Genomic DNA, 25,729 nt, shown 5'->3' with positions numbered 1-25,729 from the left:
ATTTCAGGAACAAAGCATCGACTCCATTTTAGCCTCCAGACTAGCATGGAAATCTGCAATGAAATAACCAAAACAGGAGGCCTAGACCCAAAGGGAGTCAGCAGTTCACTGTCTCTGAACTTGCTGGTTGACTGAAACTGAAATTCCCAACCAGGGACCATCTGACAGACTCAGACCTGGTGCAGAAATTTGCAGAGAACAGAACAAGAGGTTAAGGAGCACTATTTTATGAGCACTAAAAGCTTGCAGGACCCCAGCCTGACTTGTGAAAGCAGAGGGATATAAGATATCTTCCTCTCTTCCCTCTTTCCCCCAACAAAGTACACTGAGCCCTGCACTAACGTAAAGCCCAAAGTCAAGAAGGAGGCTGGAAGAATGAAGAAATAAAAAAAAGAATCCCACCATAAAAGGGTTTTTGGCAAGAGAATAACTTGAAAATATTTACGAGCAAAGCTCAAAGAAAAATTTGTCTTATCAGAAAAACCTGGGAAAGCTTGTATGAACTGATGCAAAGTGAGGTGAGCAGAACCAGAACGTTGTACACAGTAAAAGCAATATTATAATAGTGTCCAACTGTTATAGTCTTAGCTTCTCTGATCAATGCAGTGATCCAATATAATTCCAAAAGATTGATGATGAAATATGCTATCCATATCCAGAGAGAGAACTGATGAACTCTGTGTGTAGATTGATGCATACTTTAAAAAAAAAACTTTATTTTCGTGTCTTTAATTTTTTTTTTTTTGCAACATGGCTAATGTGGAAATAAGTTTTACATGACTTCCCATGTATAATTAATATCATTTTCAGAGAGAAAGGGGCTGGAAAAAGAGAGAAAATTTGAACCCAAAATTTTTGAAAATGAATGGAATGTTAAAATAAATAAATGAAAAAAATATATATGTATACATACATACACACATATGTATATGTATACATACATATGAGATATATACATATTTTGCTGTGGGGATACAAAGATTAAAAAAAAGTGTCCCTGTTTTTGAGAGGAAGGGAGCAAATAATCAAAATGGTAATATGATTGAGCTAACCCCCAAAATGTCAAAGTAATATGAGGTTAAGCAGAAGAAGCCTTTAGTTCACTTTCAAAACTTGATTTGCTATTTGACAGTGTAATCAAAGAAAATAAATATTTAACAAAAAAAATGGGTATTGGACATACAACCAAAAGGATTCCAAGAAGAATTAAAGTAAGAGTTTTTTCTTTAAAGCTAAAAATTATTTAAAAAACAAAATGAGAATGGTAGAGGAAAAAATGGGAAAAGTAGTGAGAGCTGGGGAAGAAAGATAGGAAAGGATAATTAACAGCTTGGAAAAAAGAAGTATAAAATCTTACTGAAGAAAGTAACTCCTTGAAAATTGGAACTGGTCAAATGGAAGATAATGACTCTATTATGTATCAAGAAGCAACAAAACAAAGTCAGAAAACTGGAAAAAAATAAAGAAAATGCAAAATATCTCATAAGAAAAACAACTGACCTGAAAAACAGATCAAGAGAGATAATTTAAGAATCATTTGACTATCTCAAAGTTGTGAGCAAAACAAAAACAAAAAAAGAGCCTAGTTACCTTATTTCAAGAAATCATAAAACTAGCCAGCTGTATTAGAACTGAAAAACAAAGTAGACATTAAAATAATCTACTACCCACCTCCTGAAAGGCCCCCCAAATGAAAAGTCCCCAGAATATTATACCCCAAATCCAGAGCTTCTAGGCAAAGGAAAAAATAGTAAGTACCAAGTGGCCACAGTCAGAATCATATAAGATTCAACAGTCACACCACAAAGGAACAAAGAGCTCGGAATATAATATTGTAGAAGACAAAGGACCTAGGTAAGAATAACCTACCTAGAAAAACTAAATATAATCGATACAGAGGGAAGATGGACCTCTAACAAACTTCAATGAAATAAGAGTACTCCAAGATATTCCTTATGAAAAGACTAGAATTGAGTAGAAAATTTGATAAAGAAATGCAGGAGGTAAGAGAAACATAAATGAGCAATTATAAGGGACTAAACAAGATTAAACTCTTTACATTCTCCTATGGGGGATGATCTGTGTAACCCCTCAAAACGTTATTATCAGGGATCATAAAGGGAGTCTGATTAGACAGAGAGCCCAGAAGTTATTCTCTTTCATTTTATTGACCTCAAAAGAAGAATGGAAAGAGTAGGGAAGAGGAACATACTTGGAGAGAGAGAAGGGAGAAAAATGGAGGGGGTGGGCAATGAGGAATTTATGTAACAAGGAGGGGATAGTTAGGAGGAGAGTAGACAATACCTGAATCTCACTTTCATCTCAGCTGTTCAAGGAGGAAGAATACACTTATCCACAGAGTTAGGTACATGAATACACATTACCCAATAGGGAAATAGGACAGAAAGGGGTCAAAGGAAGGGGGTGGAGAATAAGAGGAAAAGTAGATTAAGGGAGGCATTGATCAGAAGCAAAACAAACTCAAACTCAAAACAAACAAAGATGTAGAGGGAAGAGAAGGAAAAGTAGAATAGGATAGAGGGCAGTATACAGTTATCAGTTAATGTGAATGTAATGAACTCACCCATAAAATGAAGGACGGTAGAATGAATTTCCAACAACGTGTTGTTTATAAGAAACATATTTAAAACAGAAAGATAAACAATAAGGGGCTGTAGCAGAATCTATTATTAAAAAGGCAGAAGTAGCAATCATAATCTCAGTCAAAGCAAAAATAGAACTATTTAAAAGAGATAAATTACACTTTGCTAAAAGATACCATAGACAGTAAGTGAATATTGATATTAAATACAAATGTACATATATATGTATGTGTGTGTATACCAAATGACATAGCATCTACATTTTTAAAGGAAAAATTAAATGAGTTATGTAACTGCCTCACAAATGCAGAAATACATAACTTTTACCAACCGTAATGCAAAATATATATTATATATGCACAGTAAAAGATCTTTGAAGCAAAGACTAAAAATTATTTGGAAGCCAAATAGCTTAATCTTAAAGAATGAGTGGGTGAAAGAACCAATCAGAGAAATCAGTGTAAATTCCTTGAAGGTAGAGGCTCTCATTTCTGTATTTGTCTCCCTAGCCCTTAACTCAAGTTTAATGTGTAATGACTTAATAAAAATACTTTTAATTCATTCATTGATTCATTCAGATAAGCAGAGAAAAAGTGGACCTGAGAAAAAATCATTGAATTTGACAATTAAGAGATCACTAGTAACTTTAAATAGGGCAGCGTTTGAATGATGTGATCAAAAGCCAGATTGCAAAGGTTTGAGGAGTGAAGAAGGAGTGTAGACAACTTTTTTGAAGTTTAGGGAAGAGAGATAAAGGACAATAGCTTGGGTGAATGATAGGGCTAGTAAAGGGTTTTTTTTATTTTTTAGGATGGGAGAGGTTGAAGATTTAAGAAACGAGGGAATGATATGAATTCAGCAACAATAACAACAACAGTCTGCTGGAGAAAATGAATAGGCGTAGGATTAAGTGCACATATAGAAATGTTCTTGGCAAGGTGAAGGGCCACCACTATTCATTAGGGGAAAGGGGAAAAGAGTGGGAGAGGTTTTCACTACAAGACGCAAAATCTTCAGCTGAGGAGGAAGAGGGGCAGGGGAATAGCTAGTGGTGAGCAGGATTAGAGAGGAATAAAAGGACTACCTTGACACAGTGAGGACCCCTGTTAGGGTTGGGTAACATGGATCTGTAATATAATGGTCTTAGGCTAACCCTTTAAAATTATTTGCAGTGTTATGTCTTAGGAAGCACATTTTTGAGATATTTTTCTTCTGAGAAGAAGGCATTATATAGTGCAGTGGTGTCAAACTCAAATCGAAATAGATCTGTATATATTGCCTTAGAAAACCACAAGTTAACATTATCTGTGTTGTATTACATTTTTATCTATTTTGTTAAATATTTCCCAATTCCATATTCATCTGATTCAGGCTGCCTTGAGCTCAATACCACTGATATAGTAGGTTGAGTGCTGGATTTGAATTTGGAAGACTTGTGCTAGGGTTCTTAATGGCTCTGATACTGGTTGTGTAACCTTGGGCAAATCTCTTAATGTTTCTTAGAATTAATTTCCTCATCTGCAAAATGGGATTAATAATATTTGTTCTGCCTAACTCATAGGGTTGTTATCAAGATAAACATTATATATATATGTGTGTGTGTGTGTGTGTGTGTGTGTGTATGTGTATATATGTATATATATTACTATATATGTGTGTATATATATGTGTGTATATATAATATGTATATATGTATATATATATATATTACTTTGAAATCTCAAATAATTTCCAACTATTACTATTTTTCTAAAATGAGAAGAGAGTTTTGGGTGAGGAAACCAATCATGTAACTAAGAATGGGTTAAGAATGTGGTTAGTTTGGGATTTGTTCATCAGCAGACAATATTTTGAGTTTTTAAAATGTCTTTTACCTCTATTAGGTATTGTCTTCCACTGAAATTTTGGGTAAATATGATAAATAAATGTCAAAATGACATCTAGTGCCTCGTTGCTAGCAGCTTTGTGCGTAAATCCCAGCAGCTTCCTAAGATTGATAAGAAGTAATTTTGTTTTAATTTATTATTGTGAGTCTCAGTTAAATAAGTAATTTACATTCAGGGATCTTGAATTCATTAAAATGAGTAAAATTTTGCATTTATGCAAGAAATACTTTCTTTAATACTGGCATTAAAACCATCTTTTAGGTGTCCCGCTGCCCACATTTCACTTAAAGTGGTTGGTCATGGTCCATTTCCCCCCCCCCCTTTTGTGTTGCTCTACCTAAGTTGGGGAGATGTCTTCAGTTGCAAAAGGTTCTCCTCTTCAAAGGAGTGAGGACAAGAAATTACTAACTTTATAGTGGAAAGAACATTGAATCTGGAGACACTGGATCCTGTTTCAAATTCTTGACCTTTTACGAAACCCTGTGACCTTGGGCTCTCGGGATCTCATTCTCCTCATATGTAAAATGGGAACATTGTTTTTTTCAGAAGGAAAATCCTGTAATTCTATGCTTCTTTTCCCCTTTGCATGATTTTTAAAAAAAAATTATTGATGATTTTTGTTTACCACAGAGCTTTTCCAGTATTTCTTTCCTAACCTGAAAAAGAAATCCATAGAATTCTCCCTTATCACAAAGAAAAAGTTAAACAAAATCTTGAGACGTAGTGACCACATCTGCATGTGAGACATCGATACCTGTAGGTCCCTCACTTCTCAAATGAAAAGGGGAAGTATATTTTACCATCTGTTCCATGGAACCAATGTTAGTCATATAACCTTTAATCTGAATTTCAGCTGTCTTTTAGTGGAATTTTCAATTATATATTGTAGGCATTATTTATAGTAGTTGATGGAAATCACAAGGGTCAGAATAGCAGGAAAATCATGATCTTCAGGGAATATGTTGCTAAGCAGATTTTAGTTGCTGTGCATCAATTCCCTCTTGGGTCTCATAAGTTTTCCCATGTTTCTCTGAATTCCTCGTATTTGTCATTTTGTGCCATTGAGAGAAGCTACAGGAAGCTTGGAGTATAGGGCTGAGAGTGGCAAATGCAATGTACAATTAGTTATCTGTAGGAATTACCCAGTGGAGATTTTGCTTTCTCCCTCCTCCTTTTAATTTTAATCTTTTTAATTTTGTTTTTGGCCAAATAGTTGCTATTACTGTTTGAAGTGGTGAGGAGGGGCTGAGATTTAGCTACTCACGGAGTCATCTCTCACTCTCTAGTGTAAGAGTTCTGATTCTATTTTTTGTTTCATTGACCCAAGAATACAATGGTAAAATAAATAGTTTGGGGGGGGGTATATGCATGGTAAACTTTTAAGTTTAATTTGCATTAATAACATTTTTTCCATCTCTTTCATAAATCTAGACCATCAACAGAACAACAAATCAAGCACTGATTTGTAGTGTTGGCTGATTTCTGAGATATGATTGCTGACACTGAAAATTTAACAGCCGATTTAGGTTCCAGCACATCGTTGCATAGACCCTCTTGCATCCTAATGATGCCTTTAAACCCCTTCTCAGAAAGTTTTAAAATATATAGAATAGAATTACAAAGAAAACCAATTATATCAAAACACAATTTTCAAAATATTTTTAAAACCAAATTCACAGATCAAGGTTAAGAACCCCTGCTCTAGTGTATTTTAGACACATTTTCATCCAAAAGTGAAGTGGTTTCAGTGCTGAAAGAGTGATAAGAGTCAGTTATTCGGGAAATTTCATCCCTTGTTCCCTAAGCAGCCAGAGCAGATTTGTGCCTTCCACCTGGTATCTGTCGTTAGCCTGATAAAGGAATAGTGGCTGTATCGTGCATACTTATTGTCTAATGTGTTCATATATCCATGGGCAAATTATTAAAGCATAGGTAGCTATCTAACATCGACAAAAATAGGCTTCCGTAACCCTGAGATCCATGAGTCTGCACCCGAATTTTCATTCCTTCTGCATAATGCTTTTGACTTAAGACTCTGTGATTATGGAGACAACAGGTGTTAGGATAGCATGAGAATCATGTTCTTCAGGGAGTTAGTTGCTAAGCAGGGGCAAGTGTGATGAGCTGGAATGAGTCAGATGGTTTGTGGAGAGAGGAGAAAAGCAAGGAACGAAGGATGGGGAAATGTGGAAGCAGACTTGAGGAGTTTTGCTAGGTTAATTCTCATGCTTCTCCGCATCCTCATACATCTGCCTGGTGGTAGGTGCTTGCTTTATAGCCCTTGAGTAATCTCTTTCTGAATTAATGTTTAGGACTAGACAAAGATGAGTTTCTAGCTGCTACCGTAGAACCCTTGAAACAAGAAGGTGGTTTTTAAAAAGATTGGCTTTCATTGTTTACATGCCTAACCTTTGATTATCTTATTCTCCACTACTTTGCACCTATAGCAAAGACAGATTTTTTTTTTCCCTCTTCAGTGGTTTTAGTTTCCCATGGCAGTCATGGTGGAATCATAACAAGCAATTGTACCCGTGATGAACTGCACAGAGCCTGTCTTCAAATCAGCTATGTAATTCATGATGTGAAGAGAGAGATAAGAACCATTTAAGACAAATTCTGTTGAACAGGAAGGGAGACCTCAAGAAGGAGGGAAGACCCTGCGGTAGCCAGAGACCCTGAGACACCACAAAGCTGTTGCCCAGCATGAGGGAGCAGAGTGGGCCTCGGCTGTGGAGGCCTTCACATGGGATGCAGCTGGGAATGGGGGTGGTGAAAGATGCCTGGCATCTTTCGCTGCCTACTTCAATCAAGTACTCTTGCTACCAAGATGCTAGGTCAGTGCCTGAAACTGTCTTCCTCCTCCACTCTGACTCAGCTTAAATCTCACATTCTATGGAAGCCTTTCCTCTGTTAATTATTTCCTATTTATCCTCTGCATATATTTATATTTGTATTTTGTTTCCCTCTGTAGATTGTAAGCTCCTTGAGGGCAGGGACTGTTTTTTGCCTCATTTTGTACCCCCAACTTAGTACAGTGTTTGGCACTTAATAAATTATTGATTGATTGAATTATTTCTATACCATTAAAGGAGTGCAAATGCTAAATATAACAAAATTTAAAATTTTATTTAAATTTGTTTTAAAATGTCTTAAAAATCATTATTTAAAATATTTTCACCTTCTAAGTTTCAGTGCCTTGTGATAAAGTACCTGCCACTCCACTCTGGTTATCTCTTGGAGTCCAGATTGAACATTAGAAAACTTACAGAATCTAACCTGGAAGGGACCAGAGAAGTCATTTAATCCAGACCATACCTAGACAGTATTACTTTCTATAATTAACTCATTCTACATTTGTGTGGCTCTGATTGTTAGGAATATTTCCTTATATTGAGCCCATGTATGTTTCTCTCTAACTTTTGCCTGTTTCTGATTTTCCCACCTGAAGCCAAGTAGAACAACTCTGATCCATCTCTGTATAACAGATAACTCTGTCAGCTGCACGTCCAGTTCCCACTTTCCACTACTCTCCTCCAGGCCAAACATTCTGATTGTTTCAACCGATCCTTATATGACAAAGACTTGGTCTCTTTGAGTAGCTAGGTGGTGCAGTGGATAGAGCACTAGATCTGAATTCAAATCTCGCCTCAGACACTAGCTGTGTGACTTGAGGCAAGTCAGTTAACCTTGTTTGCCAAAGTTTCCTCATCAGTAAAATGAGCTGGAAAAGGAAATGGCAAACCATTTCAGTATCTTTGCCAAGAAAACCCCAAATGGGATAATGAAGAGTCAGACATGACTGAAAAATGACAAACAAGTGCCTTCACATCCTGAATGTCCTGCACTGGGTGTACTTTACTTTGTCATGATTCAACGTAATATTCCAGGTTCATGAGTAATAATAATTGCTGACATTTATATAGTTATTCAAAGTTTGCAAAGTACTTTAAAAACATTTTATCCTCATAACAATACTAAGAGAATAGGTCATGCTAATTTTACAGATGAGGAAATAGAGCCTTAAATATATTAAATGACTTCATTAAATGACCACAGTCACACCACTATTAAGTGTAAGAGATGCATTTAGAACTCGTCTTATTGACTCCCAAATCCAGCACTCTGTCCTCTATACCACACTGTTTTCATGCATCCCCTTTATGTCCATCCTTGTTCTGTTTTATAGAAGGCAAATTACAAATCTGCCATGTTTAACACTTGAAGGATGAACAAATCAATAAATACAGTTATCATTAGTCTTCAGTTATTTACATTAATGGTTAAGTGCAGAAGCATAGATAATCCCTAATGTCAGATGATCTAGAAGTCATTTGTGTTTGTCTTTGGTGTGTTCTGGTATTTTCATCTGAATTTTATTGTGTTTGATGTTCTGGGACTTTAATCAACATAATGTAACCAAATATAACAATGTCATCTCCTACTGTATCTTCCAAAAGCTTCCTTTTGATCAGCCTTTTTGTGTTTTTCAACTTCAGTCTCTGCAGAAACTGTCTTCTTCCCTGATGCCTATAAATATTCACAAGTCTTGCCCATTCTTTAAATTAAAAACAGCAACAACTTAACCTTTCTACTTCATCAAGCTACTTTCCATTACTTACTCTTTAATAGCCAGACTCCTAGAAAAACCCTTCTTTATGGCTTCCATTCACTTAGTCCTTTGCAGTCTAGCTACCAGCAATCTCTTAATTTTTAAATCTCATGACTTTTCTCAAGTCTTCATACTTAATGACTTCTCTGTGGGTTGTTTTTGTTTTTGTTTTTGTTTTGTTTTGTTTTGACAATCTCTCCTCTCCTCCACAATTCCCTTTATATTGTCTTTTTTGTTTTTTGGGGTTGTTTTTGTGACACTCCCCTTTCTGGTCCTCATGTTTTTCTTACCTATAAGTCTGCTCCCTAATTGTAGGTATCTTCTCCCAGACTATTTTCTCTTGCTATATCACCTCTGAGTGATCTCATTAACTCCTGTTACTAAAATATTGTTTCTATGCAAGTGACTTTCAAATCTGTTTATCCAGCCTACATTTCTTTTATGTGATCCATTCCTACACTACCAAGTACCTATTAGACATCGCCACCTGGATTTCTTTCTTTTTTAAAAAATATATTATTTATTTCATTAAATATCTCTCAATTATATTTTTTTAAAATTTAACATTTGTTTTTAAAAAATTGTGAGTTCCAAATTCTCTGTCACTCTCCCCCACCCATTGAGAAGGCAAGCAAGATGATATCGATGATATACATGAAGTCATGCAAAACAATTTCCATATTTGCCATGTTGCAAAAGAAAACATACGCACACACATGAAAAATAAAGTGAAAAAAGTGTACTTCATTATGTACTCAGAGTTCATCAGTTCTCTCTCTGCAGGTGGATAGCATTTTTTATTATGAGTCCTTTGGAATTATCTTGGATCATTGTAGCTGAGTCTTTCACAGCTGATCATCATTGCAATATTGCTGTTACTATGTACAATGTTCCCCTGGTTCTGCTCACTTCACTTTGCATCAGTTCACATAAGAGTTCCCAGGTTTTTCTGAAGCTCTGCTATTTATCTTTTCTTATAACTAGTAATATTCCATCACAATCATATATCACAACTTGTTCAGCCATTCTCCAGCTAACAAGCATCCCCTCAATTTCCAGTTCTTTGCCATCACAAAAAGAGCTGCTATAAATATTTTTGCACATATAGGCCCTTTTCCCTTTTCTTTGATCTCTTTGGGACATACAACTAGTAGTGGTATGGTTGGACTAGTTCACAACTCCACCAACAGTATACATTAGTGTTCTAATTTTTCCCATCTACTCCAGCTTTTGTCATTTTTGTTTTCTGTCATGTTAGCCACTCAGATAGGTGTGAATCACCTGGATTTCTTGAAACACATTTCAAACAGATGTCCAAAGCAGAATTCATTTTCTTCTCTTTTTAATCTGTCCTTCCTCCAAACTAATTCCAGCATCCTTCTAGTGGCCCAGTTTCGCATCCTCAGTCATTCTCAGCTCTCCACTTCCCCTTACCATTCTTATCCATTTGATCATTTCCTAAGTCCTATCTCCATGTTTTTCATCCCTTTCCTCTTCTCTCTATTCACACAGCCCCTGAGCTAATTCAGATCACTGTTACTTCTCACTTGGACTACTTAAAAAATCCTTATTGATGTCTCTGCTTCCAGTGCCTCTCCTTGCCAATCCATCCTCTATAAAGCTGGTAGAATGTTCTTCCTAGAACATGGGTCTGACTCCCCTGCTCAGAAAGTTTCTGGAGTTCTTCATAGCTTCTGGGATAAAATGCAGACTCCTCAGCTTGCAGTTAAAACTTCACCCTCTGTGCCTAAACTACTTTGTAAACTGATTTGCATTAATCCCCTTCATTTTTGTACTCCAGCCAACCTGACCTGGTCACTGTTCTCTGAACTTGGCTCTTCATCTCCTGGTTCTGTGCATTTTCACAGGCCTCCCAAGGCCACAATTCACTCCCCTCTCATTACTGACTCCTAGAATCCTTAGGGTCCTTCTTCAAGGCTCAGCTGAGTTGTCACCTCCTGTGAGAAGCCTTCCTTTATTGCCGCAGTGGTTAATGTAGAATGTAAGCTCCTGAAAGGCCGATTTGTGTGTTTTTGGTCTGTATATTGCCAGGTCCTAGCACAGAGTAGGTACTTAAGTGTAGGTATTTAGTGCATCTTATTGAATTTAATGAACTCTGATTCTGAGTGGACTGTACTGTTTTCACATATTGCCTCCCAGATCCTCTCTCTTCTAGGCTAACCGAAAGTTTACTTTCTCTCCTGCCTTCCCTGAAGCTGAGGTTTAGATGGCAGACAATAGTAATGTAAAAAGTAAGACTTGCCCTAAGTGAATCCTCTTAGGGACTATCTACTTGCAGATTATTGAAGTTTGATAATACCCTGAGGAGAAGTAAATAACCTAAAGGACTACTTTAACTCTCTCTTCCAGAAGCGTTGTTTTGTACCTTTCCAGATGGTTGCCCAGTTTTTTCTTAAAGATGTTCAGGGATAAATATTCTGTGACATTATTTAAGAATTTAATCCTCATTTAAGCTAGAAATTCCTTCTTTTGCACTGTGGAGAATGATGGATCAGTATCCTTCTCATAATGTATTCATTTACTTGAGAACAGTTAAATTACCACCTTTTTCAGCGGTTTAGATCCTTCAAGTTTTTCACTTTTTTTTTTTCATTAGTTTAAGGACACTTTGGATCCTGGTGTTGTTCCAAGGTGTTGGAAACCCTGCCTCCTTTGATATCATCTATGAACTTAATAAATGTAGTTGATTTTCAGCTATCCATTTTTTTGAATAAAGCATTGGATGGTGCCTAATGATGATAATGTGCTGCTCTTTGAATATCAAAGTGCTTTTGTTATCCCCAAGGTTACCAGAGAACATGCTAATTAACTGTATACAAATCTTCTCATTCCTTGTACCAGTTTATTAGAGTCTGTGGCTGTGGAAGAGCAAAGTGAAGTAACTGATGTAGGGACTGGATCAGTGGCCATCGTCTCGTTAGGTGAGACAGCGGGGTGGCACACACACCAGGTGGATAGAGTGTTGGACTCGGAATCTAGATGACCTGAATTATAATACTGGCTCGGACACTTAAGAGCTGTGTGATCTGGGTAAATCACTTAATCTCCCTTAAACTTATTATGCTCCTTATCTGTAAAAAGTGGATAATACTCATAAACTTGTTAGAGCAAATGAGATCATGTACGTAAGTGTTTTGCAAACATTTGCTCTGTGCTTTTGGGAGTGCTTTGTGGGGAGGCTGAGTTATAGCTATCCAGATGGTGCTATGTATGCCATCATCGTGATTCTGAGGATTTAGTCTTCCTAACAGTGTAATGGTCCTAATAGGTCCAGTATTATGTTTCTTAACAGATTGATCAGAATGTTCCAGAGGGTGGAACCAAAAGCTTCAGGGAGGTCCAGCAAGAATTTCATCTCTCTGTCACTCTGTCTCTAACATTGCCACAGGATATTTACAGATTGCATGGGACATTTGTTTATCAGGGTCATAAGCACTTTGCTTTTTCTTTGAAGAGCAATATAAGTAATAAGATTAAGGTAAGGCCTGGCCTATCCTTGGGAGCTTCCATTCTAAGACAACCAACATCAACTTAGACATACGAAGGAAAAATATATCGCGAGTATGAAACTGTAGAGATGTGAGGCCTGTGGCATGGGATGCCTCTCAAGTATCCTCAGACAACCACAGCAACTCTCCTTCTAAATGCCTCATCCCTCTGTCTCCACCAAAAAGCAGTCTAGTGTGTATGCCCTGAAATACTCTCCAAAATTACCGATATTGCCTGAACCCTCTCTAATTGTCTTGGACTCCACCCAGAGTCAACCTGGGAAATGTTGCCTGCTTTCTCTCTCTGAATTTATAGGCTTAGATAAAATCACCCCCTGTTAATGGCCTCTTCGTTTAATAAAGGTTTCAAATAACAAAGAAATGCAGACAGACATTTCAATACAATATGAAGGCTGATGCTGAAGTGCGGCCCCGAGGTCCTCCTCTCTTACTTTCTCTCTCCCTTACCTCCTCCCGGCTGCTAAGAAAGGTTGCTAAAGAAAAGGTATTGAGACTGAAATCCCAGGTGGGCTTTCCCACCCTGTGTTGTGGGAAGGAGGAAAAGGAGCTGGTGACTTGGCTTCTCTCCCTCCAGCTGCCACAGCTGCACTTTCAACACTGTCTCAGCTTAAGTTAGCTCTGCAGTCATTTTTCCTTTCTGGCTCTTGCGGCCACTCATTTACTCCCACCTCACTCTGGCCTCTCTTAATGGCACACTCAAACTTGGGAAGAAGTGCCTTCCTCAAGGCTGCTGCAGCTTCCAAATAAACCTAATGCCTGGAGATGGTTTACTTCAAGAACTCCTGATCCTTCTGGCAGCATCTTCCAAAGTCATTATGATCCTCGAGCTACATTAGAAAAGAACTTATATCAACTTGACAGCAAGAACAATTTGGGTTCCAGGCAAGAGAAGGCCGATGTCAGTTTTCCTAGGTGTTTTCCATATGTCCTTACAGATATTGAGATGGGAGGGAAAGGATTGGGGCGGGAGGATGGAGAGAAATTACAATGGGAAGGAAAGAGAAGATAGGTAATGATAAAGGAAGAAATCATAATAGAAAGTAAAAAGAAAGTGATAACCTTGAGAGCCAAAACTGTGTCTTACTACTCATTTGAAGGTATGTGTATAAGTCTGATGCTTTTAATACACATTTTCAGTCCTTTGTCACTTGTGGGTCAGGGATTTTAATTTTATTAAAAAATTATAGAATTTTAGAGTTGAGCAGGGCCTTACATGTACTGATCAAGTGCAACTCAGTTCAGGTGGGCTAGTAGGGCAAAAGTTGGCAATGCTTTGCCCATATAACTGAATAACTTGTGTAAGCTTTTGTGTGAGAGGGACCTGTGGGCAGTGAGGTGGCGCAGTGGAGCTGGACCTAGAGTCAGGAAGACTCTTCTTTCTGAATTCAAATCTGGCCTCAGACACTTACTAGCAGTGTGACCCTGGGTAAGTCACTTAACCCTGCTCTCAGTTTCCTCATGTGTAAACACGAGCTGAGAAGGCAATGGCAAACTACTCTAGTATCTTTGCCAAGAAAACCCCAAATGAGGTCATGGAGAGTCAGACACAACTGAAAAACGACTAGAGAACAACAGACTTATTGAAGAACATAGTGTTCAGTGTGGTGAATGCATTTGGTAGGTACATGCACTTATCTCTCAATGTGGTTAGAATTTTTTATTGTAGACAGTGAGTCTTTTTTCCCTTTTGTTTTACTAAAGGAGCAAATAGAATGTTTTCTATCATATTTCATTTAGCTCATAATAACTTATTTATGGATTGGTCTTTTTTTCCCCCTTTCTTATAAGTGTATGTGGGAGGAATATTCTTCAGCCAAGGTATTTTTCTAAAATAGTTTCTGAAAGTTTTAGATAACGTTTTTTCATACATTTGCTTTTTCGATAAAAAAAAAAAATCAGATACTTGGTTAGTGTAATGCTAAGTGAAATATTGAATCTCTATGAGCTATTGATGAATAATTTTACAATGTACTTCCTACTTCTGTCCATAAATTTAAAAAATTATATTAGTTTCATTGAAGCTTACTCTTAAATTGATTTGGAATTAAAATTAAATAATAATGCCTTACATTTATATAGTATAGTTTATTCAAGCTTATTCTTATCTCTTCTCTATTAAATTTAAAATGATAATAATGATATTTTATACTTGTGTAATGATTTGTTGTTTTACTTTGAGAAGCACCTTGATACAGTAGAAAGAGTATTAGATTTGGAATCAGAATAGCTGGATGTAAATTCTGGCCCTGCCATTTGCTAATTGTAAAGCCTTGGGCATCTCACTGGGTCTTGGTTTCCTCATGTTTTAAAGTGAGTAGGTTCAACATGCTGACTTTTTTTAAAGGTCCTTTCCAATTCCAAATCTGCCATCTGGTAAGCCAATATTTCATTTGATTCTCATAACCATTCTGTTACATTGGCAGAGGAATTAGTCTATGTTATGCCCAGTTGAACTCAGAGAAGACATGGCCCCTGGTAAGTAAGGATGAGGAATTAGAACACAGGCTTTTTGGGGTTCACACCATATTTCTAACTCCACACCATTAAAAAAAATAGCCTCCTATTTTAAAACATGCTTACTGGTCTGATGCATTGTGAATAACCTATAGTCTGCAAGTTGAATTCATCCCCACCCCCCTCCTTCATTGACAGTAATGGCTACTGTCTCTTCTTCCGTCAGGTTCAATCTTTAAATAAGCCAACATATCTTGTGCCCCACATGTATTATTCCGCTATATCTGTACCATTCTAAGTCCGAACTGGAAACTCTGGCACAAGGGAAATGGAACCAGATTTCAACATGAAATCAGACACAGAAGATAGGCATTAAATGGGCTGCCCCAACTACCTTAAGATGCTCTGTCTTGCTATTTCTCAGCTGTGTTAAGAATTAGAGCCTGGCCCTGAGCTGCAGTGAGGACACATCCAGCCATCCCTGCGCTCTGAGAACTAGGTTGGCACATGGACAAGAAATTCCTCTTCTTTATAGGACTCAAAGCAGGGATTCCTTAACCTGGAGTTTGTGGACCCATAAGAGGTCTTTGGCTTTATTTGTGGGGGAGGATGCAAACTTAAATGAGAGAGATATATCTTTATTCCGTCGTAACTGATTTCCTTTGTTGCTGTTGTTCAGTTGTTTTGGTTGTGTCCAGCTCTTCATGACCCCATTCAGGGTTTTCTTGGCAGAGATACTGGAGTGGTTTGCTGTTGCCTTCTCCAGCTCATTTTATGGATGAGGAAACTGTGGCAAACAGGGTTAATGGACTCTATCCACTGAGCCACCTAGCTGCCCCCTGCATATTATTTTATAAATTTAAAAACATTATCCTGAAAAGGCATCTGTAGGTTTCACCAGATAGCCAAAGGGGTCCATGATACAAGAAAAGCTTAAGAATGACTCATGTAGCTTCAAAGAATTACTATTCAAGAGAGCAGGAGTGAGGACTGTAAGTATTGTTGTGCTGGTTCAGATCCATTAGATCATAGACACAGAGCTGGAAGGGACTTCAGAGATTATTTGTTCCATTCCTTTCATTTTATAGATGAGGAAACTGAGGCCCAGAGATTAAGTAACATCCATTCATTTTCTTTCTGACAGTGATAGCTCAGAAGTTTTAATGGGATAGACTGGTTGAAAATAACTATGACTTTAACATAAAAAAGGTTAAGAATGTTAATTCTATTAACAAATTTACCATTTTACCAAACAAATATCCTTAGAATTAATGCTTTTTTTTTTTTTGCTTTTAGGCAATTGGGGTTAAGTGACTTGCCCAAGGTCACACAGCTAGTAAGTGTCAAGTGTTGGGTCTGAGGCCGGATTTGAACTCAGGTCTTCCTGACTTCAGGGCCGGTGCTCTATCCACTGTACCACCTAGCTGCCCCAGAATTAATGCTTTTTTAAAAATCCTATTTATATTTCATTTCTTCAAGCATTTGTACTGTGCTAGTTAGAATAAGAAATGTAATCATGTAAGTAAGATAGTCTTTGCTTTTTAATATATTTGGGATGAGAAAGTATATACCCATATTAAATTAGTTAATAGAACACAATAAAAGAGAGATCCTTTTTCAGTGGGTTTATATTCTTGAGATCCCCCAAGGATATAAAAATCCTCTGCTTTTGTAATATATTGTAGTAGATGGCAAAGAGCTAACAACACAAGTCTGTGGTTTTGCAACTTTGAATTCAAGTTTTTGCCTGAAATGGTAGGATTTACCACATATTTGAAGCTGTGAATCAGGATGATTTCCTGCATGTAACAAATGTGAAGACATTGAGTGGTGTTAGGAAGGGAGAGAAGAGCTAAAGAAATCAGTGTAGACTGAGATAGTCAGGGCATTTCCAAAATGAGTGGCGTGAGAAAGACAGGAAATGAAGACAGGAAATTCCGCATCGGGGCAGTGGATAGACCAATCTGGCCAAAATCGGGAAGTTTGTATAACATAATAATGGGAGGCCGAGCTTGCTTCTGTCCTTCCTTAAATCTCTTCTGTACATAATTACCAGATTGATTTTCATAGCTCAGTTCTGATTATGTAATTACCTTCATTTTAAAAATAAAAATCAGTGGTTGCCCCATCACCACCACCAACAGTGAAAACAAGTGGCATTTATTAAACTTTTACTGCATGCTAGCCAGAAAGTCCAGACTCCTAGGTTGGTAATCAAAATTTTTGATAATCTTTTCCCAAACTATGTTTCTAGCCTTATCTCTCATTATTCCCCAGTTTGTTACCTTATATTCTCATGGCTCCCCTTTTCCTACCCTCTCAGCTGAGAATCTTGCCATATGTTTCACTAAAAAAAATTAAGGCCATTCACCAAGAACTCTCTTCTCCTCTCCTCCTCATCTCACGTCACTCAGGTGCCATTTATCACTATTTCTTCCTTCATTCCTGTCTCACATGAAGGGTGGCCCTTCTTGCTGAGGCAAACCCCTCTACATGCACAAGTGAGCCCATCCTATTCCATTTTCTTTAACAGATTTCTTGGTCATACCCACTTCATTACTTATCTATAATCTCTGTCTCTTGGCTGCTTCTCCATTTCCTATAAGCATGCCAAAGTCTGCCCTGTCCTTAAAAAATCTTCCCTTGGTCCATCCATCCCCACTGTCTATGATCCCATATCTCTCCATCCTTTTGTCACTAAACATCTTGACGGCTGTAATTGATGCCACCACTTCCTTTCCTCTCACTATTCTTACATCTCTGTAGTCTGGATACCAGCCTCATCATTTGCCTGAAACCTCTCTCCTAAGTTACCAGTGATCTCTTAATTGCCAGTCTAGTGTGGCACACCCCACTTCTGCAAGAAGGCTTTCCCAGTCCTCCTTAATGCTAGTGCCCTCCTTCTGAGAATAGTTCCAATTTAGCTGTTATGTATCCTGTTGGTGTCTAATGGTTTGTATGTTTCTCCCCCAGTTAGTTTGAACTTCTTGCAAGCAGGGACTAGGTTTTTGCCTTTCTTTGTATCCTTAGAACTTAGCACATTGCCTAACACATTGTCATTTGTTCTTCATTTTCAAAGAGGACCAGTGACATTACAGGGTGATGTCTTGATGACTCATGCATGAATTAGATTTAAGCGAGGCAGAGTTGCACAAAGTTGTCAGCCTTCACTCTCTTTTCCGGAGTCATCAAAGTCCAGTGACAGGACAAGAGTCAGGAAGCTTGGTGATGGCCTGGAACGCAGTGGACTTGGCATCTTCAATGCCTGACCAAGCCCTTTAAGTGCTCCATAACGCCTGCGTCAGCAGCCTTCATGGCCGTTGGAACAAATAGTTCTCATCCACCCATCTACAGGAAGAAGTCTTCAAATGCTGAGGGCACATACCCCCCTAAGTCACCGACAAGCTTGAGGCATGTCAGTTACCCTCAGCCTGGTCTAGCCCATCTCCCGAGATGGTTTTACTGGTGTCTGGGTGATGTGCGTGCTACAGCTTCTTGGTGAGAACTGAATGCCAGATAGAGACCTAAGGTGGGTGAGCAACCCTAGAAAGGGCTCAGCAAGCCCTCCCACCAGAGGTGCTAGTCCTACTTAAATACTCCATATACCGCAACCCGCTTAGCACATTGCCCAGCACATAGTAGGTCCTTACAAAATGCTTGTTGACGTATTGACTTTATAAAACCTTTCCCACTTTGCTATAAAAAAATGGAACACTTCATTCTCTGACAGTACTGGTTTAATAAGGTGGTACTACAAGTAACTTTATTTACCTGTAATTATTATTGCATCACTCACTATCATGTTAGACATTTGTCCTTACTCCCTTGTGACGTGATCTGAGAGTCAGTGTAATATAGGAGAAGAGCACTGGATTGTACTGGGAGTTAGGAAATCCACATTCTAACCCACATTTGGCACTGTGGGGGGGGGAGGATGCGCGCACGTGTGCGCGCACACATAAGTCACTCATCTAGAACTCAGTCTCTTCTTTCGTAGAAAAAGGATGTTGGACTAAATTATTTCTGATGATTTATTAGAGATATTGGCCTTTTTAACTATCTTAAGATAGTTAAACATCAACATTTATTCTCCAAAAGTTTGTGATTTCATCAGGAAGTTGGAAAGAGGGTAGTCACAGAAATAATTTCTCAAACAAAATTACCCAAAGCCACAGCAGCTGGGGAGCATAGCACAGAGATATTTCAGTGTGAGGAACTGAAGTCTTAGGGAAAATGTAAGGGAAGGACTTTGGACTCCCAAAACAAGAATGCAGGATAAGTTACACCAGTGTGTTCTATCTAAATCTGAGGATAAGATTAGGCTAGGTTATTTTGTGATCAGTCAAGTTAAGTATTAGTGAGAAAGGTATAAAATGATACCTAAATTTTTTTTAAGTATACTTAATATATATCACCTTTAAGCTTAGCGTTTGAATTTAACTATTTTAAGAAAACTTTTGAACTTTGGTAAAAGGAGGAAGCTGGATAGAAATGCATGTTAATCTCGATCTCATTTCATAGTATCTGGTTTAAACCTTTGATGTACAAGTCTTGAGACTGCTCGTTCTGACCATATGACTAAGGCTCTATTGCCCCCTTGTGCCAATATATACTCTGCAGATTTGGTTGTTTTGAGTGGTAAATAAATGTTTGTAAATTGAATTTACAAATGTAAATATATAAAATCATGATAGTAATGAGATTTCCTCTTTTAGAGTATGTATTCATCAAGGGAAAGGACCAGATTTTCCTTGGTTCCTCATTTAGTACTCTGTTCTCAAATTCATTGTTCTATAAAAAGTCACTGACCTACTGACAGCTTTGAATTTTCATATGGACTTTAGTGTTATTATAACAATAATATTACCAACTATTAGAATCAATGTGTATACTGTCTCTTCTTAACATATCATTACTGGCCTAAAATCCATGTTCTCTTTTCAGGAATTTATGGGGATAGTTTTATTTTTAATTTGTTTTTATCCAAAGTATATAAAAGAAGACAGTACAGAAATCTTGCTTTGTTCTTTTGACCATTCCCCATCCCCTCCCAATCTGTCCTTTACTGTTGGAAAACTAAATGCTTTTCTATTTAAAATTCTTCTAACTCTCACTAACTTGGATGGTAGCCAGTATTCCTGATTGTTTTAAATGCAAAAAGTCATCCCCCCCCATTCCGAAGCTTTTCTTGCCTGACCATTTTTTTTCCTTTCTGGCATTTATCATAATTTCTTCAGATTAGTTTTAACAATCTTATCTTCCTTTCTTTTATTGCCCAAGTCTGGTACTTTATGCATCATTCTGCCTGTCACATAGTAAAAACATTCCTATAAAAAATGTTAGTCTACAACTCTTGGAATACAACATATATATAATATACTCACTTGCAATAAGTTAGAATTGCTGCCAAAGTCTAACTTAAAATTTGTGAATTCTTTAAAAATATCAATGATGGAATTTGTCTTTTTGAAATACCATCCCTTTTTCTCAAGAACTCTATTTTTTTTCTTGTCTTTCAAAAATTTATTTTGCTTTCTAAATCCTGTGATTCTTTTTCTCTCAGTAACATTTTAGGGTTAACCCTTAAGTTGTTTCATCTCTAACATCTTTCATCTATGACCTATAATTAAGAGGAATATGTTTGCAGATTATTTTGTGATTCTGTCCTTGAACTTTTCTTGCATCTTATCCTCTGCATATCTTCAGCAGCCATGCGTAAATTCTGAGTAAATGGTTCTGGGTAGATGATATGTTTTAGCTTTAGTCCTTGACAAAGTTGACTTCCATTTATCTTCCCTAGTGTAAATGATTCTTATGGAGGAACTTAACTGACTTCTTCCTTAAATGGTTCTTTGTTCTCCGCTCTTGACTTCCTTGCCTCCTCCAGTCCCACATAGATTCTCTTTACTTCTGATCTTCTTTTCCTTCTCTCAGAATCTCAAGGAAATATATGGATACCACCCCAAGACGAGGATTAATTTTCATCTTTAATTTTTCTACTCTGTGTGGTTTCATTGTCCTTCCTTTTTCTTTTTTCAGACATGAATTTCAGCAGTCTTGGAACCCTCATCATATTGTTCCTACACCTTACTCCAGTCTTTCTCATGCTGCTCTTCTTCTTCAGAGCCCTCATTACCTAATCTCATTCTACCTTTTTTTTTCTTTTGGTTCAAGTCACTTCAGAGGCCTTTCCAGTACACTGCTATCCTTTCTCGTGGAGCCATTGGCTTGAGGCTTTACTCCTACAAGATATTCTAAATTTAAGAAGATAAAATCATCCGTAGGTATTATTGAATGGCCATGGTGATAAGTAGAAAAAGCACTTAATTTGGAGTCAAAGGCCTGAGTCCTGGATCCAGCTTCACCACCTACCAGCCATGTCACATTGGACTGATGGTTCACCTGAGTCTCAGCTTTCATATCTATGAAATGGATATAATAATAATTGCCTATGTAGCATCGTATTGTTTGAAGATCCATTAAGGTGATACATCTGAAAGTTCTTTAAAGATTGTGTTCTAGAGGTATGATACTATTCATAGTAGGCAGAAATCAGTGGCATGAAATTCAGGAACTATGAGGCGGGCTGGCTCTGCCTAACGCCCCTGCACTCTGCTTCCTGCTCTCATCATCTCCCCCTACTCACATTTGACCACACTTTCTGGTGGCAGAAAAGTTGTGCTAAGGTTGGAAGGGCAAGTAATTAAGTTCTCTGTAGTGATCCCGTTCCTCTGCATGTCCTCCTAAGAGACCAAATACGGAAGCAAAGACCCAGTAAATAGCAGTCTGTTCATAGCAGCATTCTTTGTGGTCCCAAGGAATTAAAACCATAGAGACAGCCCATTGATTAGGGGAATGGCTGAAAAATCAACTACGGTATGAGAATGTGATGGAATATCATTGCTTCATGAGAAATGGCAAGCATGTGAAGTTCAGAGAAACATGGAAAAATGTGTTTGAACTAAGACACTGACCTAACGAGAAGCAAACACACACACACACACACACACACACACCCCAGAGCAGACACAGGAGTATAAATAAAAGGCCACTAAAGGTAGAAGCAGAATGATGAGTAATTGGACAAATAATTCAATAAGCATTTATTAAGCATTTACTGTATTCTAGGCACTGTGACCAATGTTTGGGATACGAAGAAAGGCAAAAAATCAAAACCAGTCCCTGCCCTCAGGGAGCTTGCACACTAATACAAGAGACAACGTGGAAAGAAAAAGGTACATATAGAACAGATGCTGAGTAAAATGAAGGTAACACAGTAAAAGGCTCAAGAGACTGAGGCAACCAGGAAGGCCTCCTGTAGAAAATGATATTTGAGTTGAGTCTTGATATCAGAAGACAGAGATGAGAAGGAAGAGCATTCCAAGCATAGGGAACAGCCAATGCAAAGGTAAGGAGCCAGGAAATGAAGGGAGGTGTGCAAAGAAGAGTAGAACATGTGGAGGGGGAATGAGATGAGACAGTACTGGAAGGAGGAACCTTAAATGTCACACAGAGGACTTAATGTTTGATCCTGGAAGCAATAGCAAACCCCTGGAGGTTATTGAATTGGAGGGTGGTCAGATCTACATATTGGGAAAATCATTTTGTCAGCTCTATAGAGGATGAATTGGAATTGGGAGAATTGAAGCAGAGAGCCCAACTAGAAAGCTAATGGAATGGTGCAGTCATGAGGGGAAGAGATCTTTTACCAAAGTGGCAGCTGTGTCAATGAAACAAGATATTTAAGTCATGTTGTGAAGATAGAAGTGATAATATTTGGTGATGGATTAGATGAAAATGAGTAATCGAGGACACCAAGGTGAAAAACCAACAGCATAGTGGTGTCTTAACACATTTTGATAGAGAAGTTGGGAACAGGGATGAATTTGAGATGAAAGAAAATAATTTATTTTGGATATGTTGTGTTTGAGGCATCTATGGAACATCCTGTTTAAAATATCCAATTAGCAATTGAAGATGTGGGATGGGAGCTTCAGAAGAGAGACTAGGACTAGGTATTGAAATCTCGAATCATCTGTTCAGAGGTGATAACTGAACCATGGGTGCTGCTCAGATCACCAAGTGGAACAGTAGAGAAAGAAACAAGGAGTGTCCAAGAAGAAAGAGTGGGGGTGTCTCCCTGCACCTAGGAGGCAGGACAGGAATGAAGAATTCAGCATAGGAGCCAGAAAAGGAGGAGCAAACATGTGGGATGAGAACTAAGAGAGAAAAGTTTCATAAAAACCTAGAAAGAAGAGAGTATATCTAGTAGGCAAAAGTAATTACAGTGTCAAATGCTGCAGAGCTCGAGACAGAAGAGGATAAAAAAAAAAAGCTGTTAGATTTGGCAATTAATATGTAATTTTGAAGAGAGCAGTTTCAGTTACAATGGGGTCAGAAGCCAGATGAAAAAACCAAGGAAGGTCTTAGAGAATAGATCATGAAGCATACCTCCCTCCTCCTGGCATAAAAAAAAAAATGGGGTAGTACTAGTATAGAATAATGTATGCTGTACATTGTTAGATGTGGTCCGTGTAACAAATGTTTTTGCTTAATTGTTTTGTTTTTCTTTGTCACAAAGGAAGTTTCAGTCTGGAGGGGCAGGGAGTATTTTTATTCCCAGAAATTACTGTGATGTAAAGACAAAAGGCATCAATAATTTTTTTTTAATGAAAAGGAATACAATCCTAAGCCCCTCCTCTAACTATCAATCTGTAGTGGCCAAACTTATATCATATTTCGAAGAGAAGAAAGAAGAGACTTGGGTTCATGCCCATGTGAATGTGGAGGAGCTAAGCAGCATAGGAAGGAAGCATGAATGTGAAATTGGGAAGTGTGTCTGTGTGTGCGCCTACATTTATGGAGACTTAAAGTCCACATTTCCATGTATACTGACATTCACTCACTGTGTGCCCATCAGAGTGGCCTGCACCATTCCATTTCCCTTCAGATTCCATACTTTGCACAAACCCACCTAACTCCACCTGTTACTCCTCCATTTTAGAAGTTACTTTGTACATTTTTTATCTTTTCTTTTCCATATATGTGTTATTTCACTTTTGTGTCCTCAGTGCTTAGCGCATAATAGGTACTCAGATATTTGTTGAAAGAGGCCTTTTGTAGGAAATTAACTACAGTACCTCGAAGGCCCCCACACAAACCAACTTTTTTTTATCATCTAACACTCTGTTTAGATTATGATGCAGAAGTGCTAGAGTCACAAAGAGACCAAAAAGTCTATTTTTAACGTAAAATTAGTGATTGCTTCTTAGAAGGTGAGGCTTGAAAATTTTATGTAAATGTGCAAAGAAAAAATCAAGACTGTTGTTTCCTTCCTCTGCTGCTTAGCTGCTGACACAAAGGGTTGGGAAAACAAGGGAACCTGTCAGAGGAAGTTTGATGGGCTTGATAGATTTAAAAGGAAAAATTGTTTAAAAAGAAAGACTGGAAGAAAAAGTAATTGTGTGGGTTGGTCTCTGTGTGAGTTTGGGTTAGAGATAGCCAGCCCTGGCCACAATTTGTATAGTGATTTATCCTCGAACTTAAATTTGGGGAGTCTAGTCATCTGACCCTGGGAGACATGCATTTATTTGTCCTCAGCTATGGGGTGGAGTGTGGGTGTGTGGGTGTGTGTGGTTTTAACACATCTCTGATTTTGTTGGTAAAGGGAACTCCCAATGAGAAAATGCCCTCCATCAGTGCATATCAGCACCCGGTCTGTAGCTTTGTCAAAGACGGTTTCCTGGAACCTTCAGAGGTTAAGTGATTTGCCCAGGCTCACATAGTCAGTTACAGGTGAGACTTGAACCCAAGTCGCCCTGACTGTCACTACTATACCATGCTACCTTTCCGTCTGTATTCAGGGTTTAGTGTTTTCTATGCTCTACATCTGCTATGTCTTGTATATTGACTTCAAAATTAAAGTAAGTGTTATGTAATGTTTTATCTTACTTGGTTGAAATTCATATTAATCTTATAGGTTTACCTAAATAATTTGGAAATTGACAGGCTCTCATCTCTGCTTCCCTCCAGCCTACTCCCCTCACTCTTATGACACTGTTTCTGTGGGAAAATGCATTGTAAGTTCCAAACAAATGAGTCTCTGTACCATGAGGCTTAGAGTTCCCCTTCCAGCTGGTCCTGACTTTCTCTAGACTTCAAAACTATGCCCTCCCACCTAGTACCTTTATTTCCCTTTCAGGAACCTAGTGCCTTTATTTTCCTTCATTAGAACATAAGTTCCTTGAGGGAAGTTGTCTTTCCTTTCCTGCTTGTATTTTTGTCTCCAGCACTTAACACAGTGCCAAACACAGTAAATCTCTAAATCTTTCCTTCTTTCCTTCCTTCCCTACCTTCTTCTTTCCTTCCTTCTTTCCCTTTCTCTCCCTCCCTTTCTCCTTCCCTTTCCCTTTCTGTTCTCTGCTCTTTCCCTCTCCCTCTTCTTCTTCTTCCTCTCCCTTCCCTGAACAGTCCTCTGTTCTTATTCAAAAAGGACCCTTTGGGAAATCAGAGGAGAAGCAATAGCTGCCTGATTTCACGATGTTTGCTTGCTGTGGTCCCCAGCTGATTTGCCAAATTAGAACACATTTCAAATTAAAAGTATGTGGTTTGGGAGCAGAGCAGGGAGACCTCAGTTTGAATGACTAG

The 25,729-nt window shown here is 38.0% G+C and overlaps 1 protein-coding gene across 10 annotated transcripts in view; it reads left to right on the top strand.

Annotated features, from left to right (window-relative positions):
• The window catches only part of RAP1GDS1 (Rap1 GTPase-GDP dissociation stimulator 1), a 219,318-nt gene that overhangs the window by 74,113 nt on the left and 119,476 nt on the right, over positions 1-25,729 (top strand). For 5 of the 10 annotated variants that reach the window (XM_078148758.1, XM_078148757.1, XM_078148761.1 and 2 more), the window contains exon 3: positions 22,211-22,317. The exons of the other annotated variants lie outside the window; for them this stretch is intronic. In XM_078148758.1, the coding sequence (XP_078004884.1) occupies positions 22,211-22,317 (107 nt within the window). The remainder of the gene's footprint in view (positions 1-22,210; positions 22,318-25,729) is intronic. 10 annotated transcript variants of the gene reach the window in all.

This window comes from Phascolarctos cinereus, unplaced genomic scaffold (assembly GCF_003287225.1).
Source record: "Phascolarctos cinereus isolate Bilbo 61053 unplaced genomic scaffold, phaCin_HiC Scaffold_9;HRSCAF=440, whole genome shotgun sequence".
Taxonomy (NCBI): domain Eukaryota; kingdom Metazoa; phylum Chordata; class Mammalia; order Diprotodontia; family Phascolarctidae; genus Phascolarctos; species Phascolarctos cinereus.
Note: the sequence above shows the minus strand (reverse complement) of the source record. Positions and strands in the feature narration are given on the sequence as shown.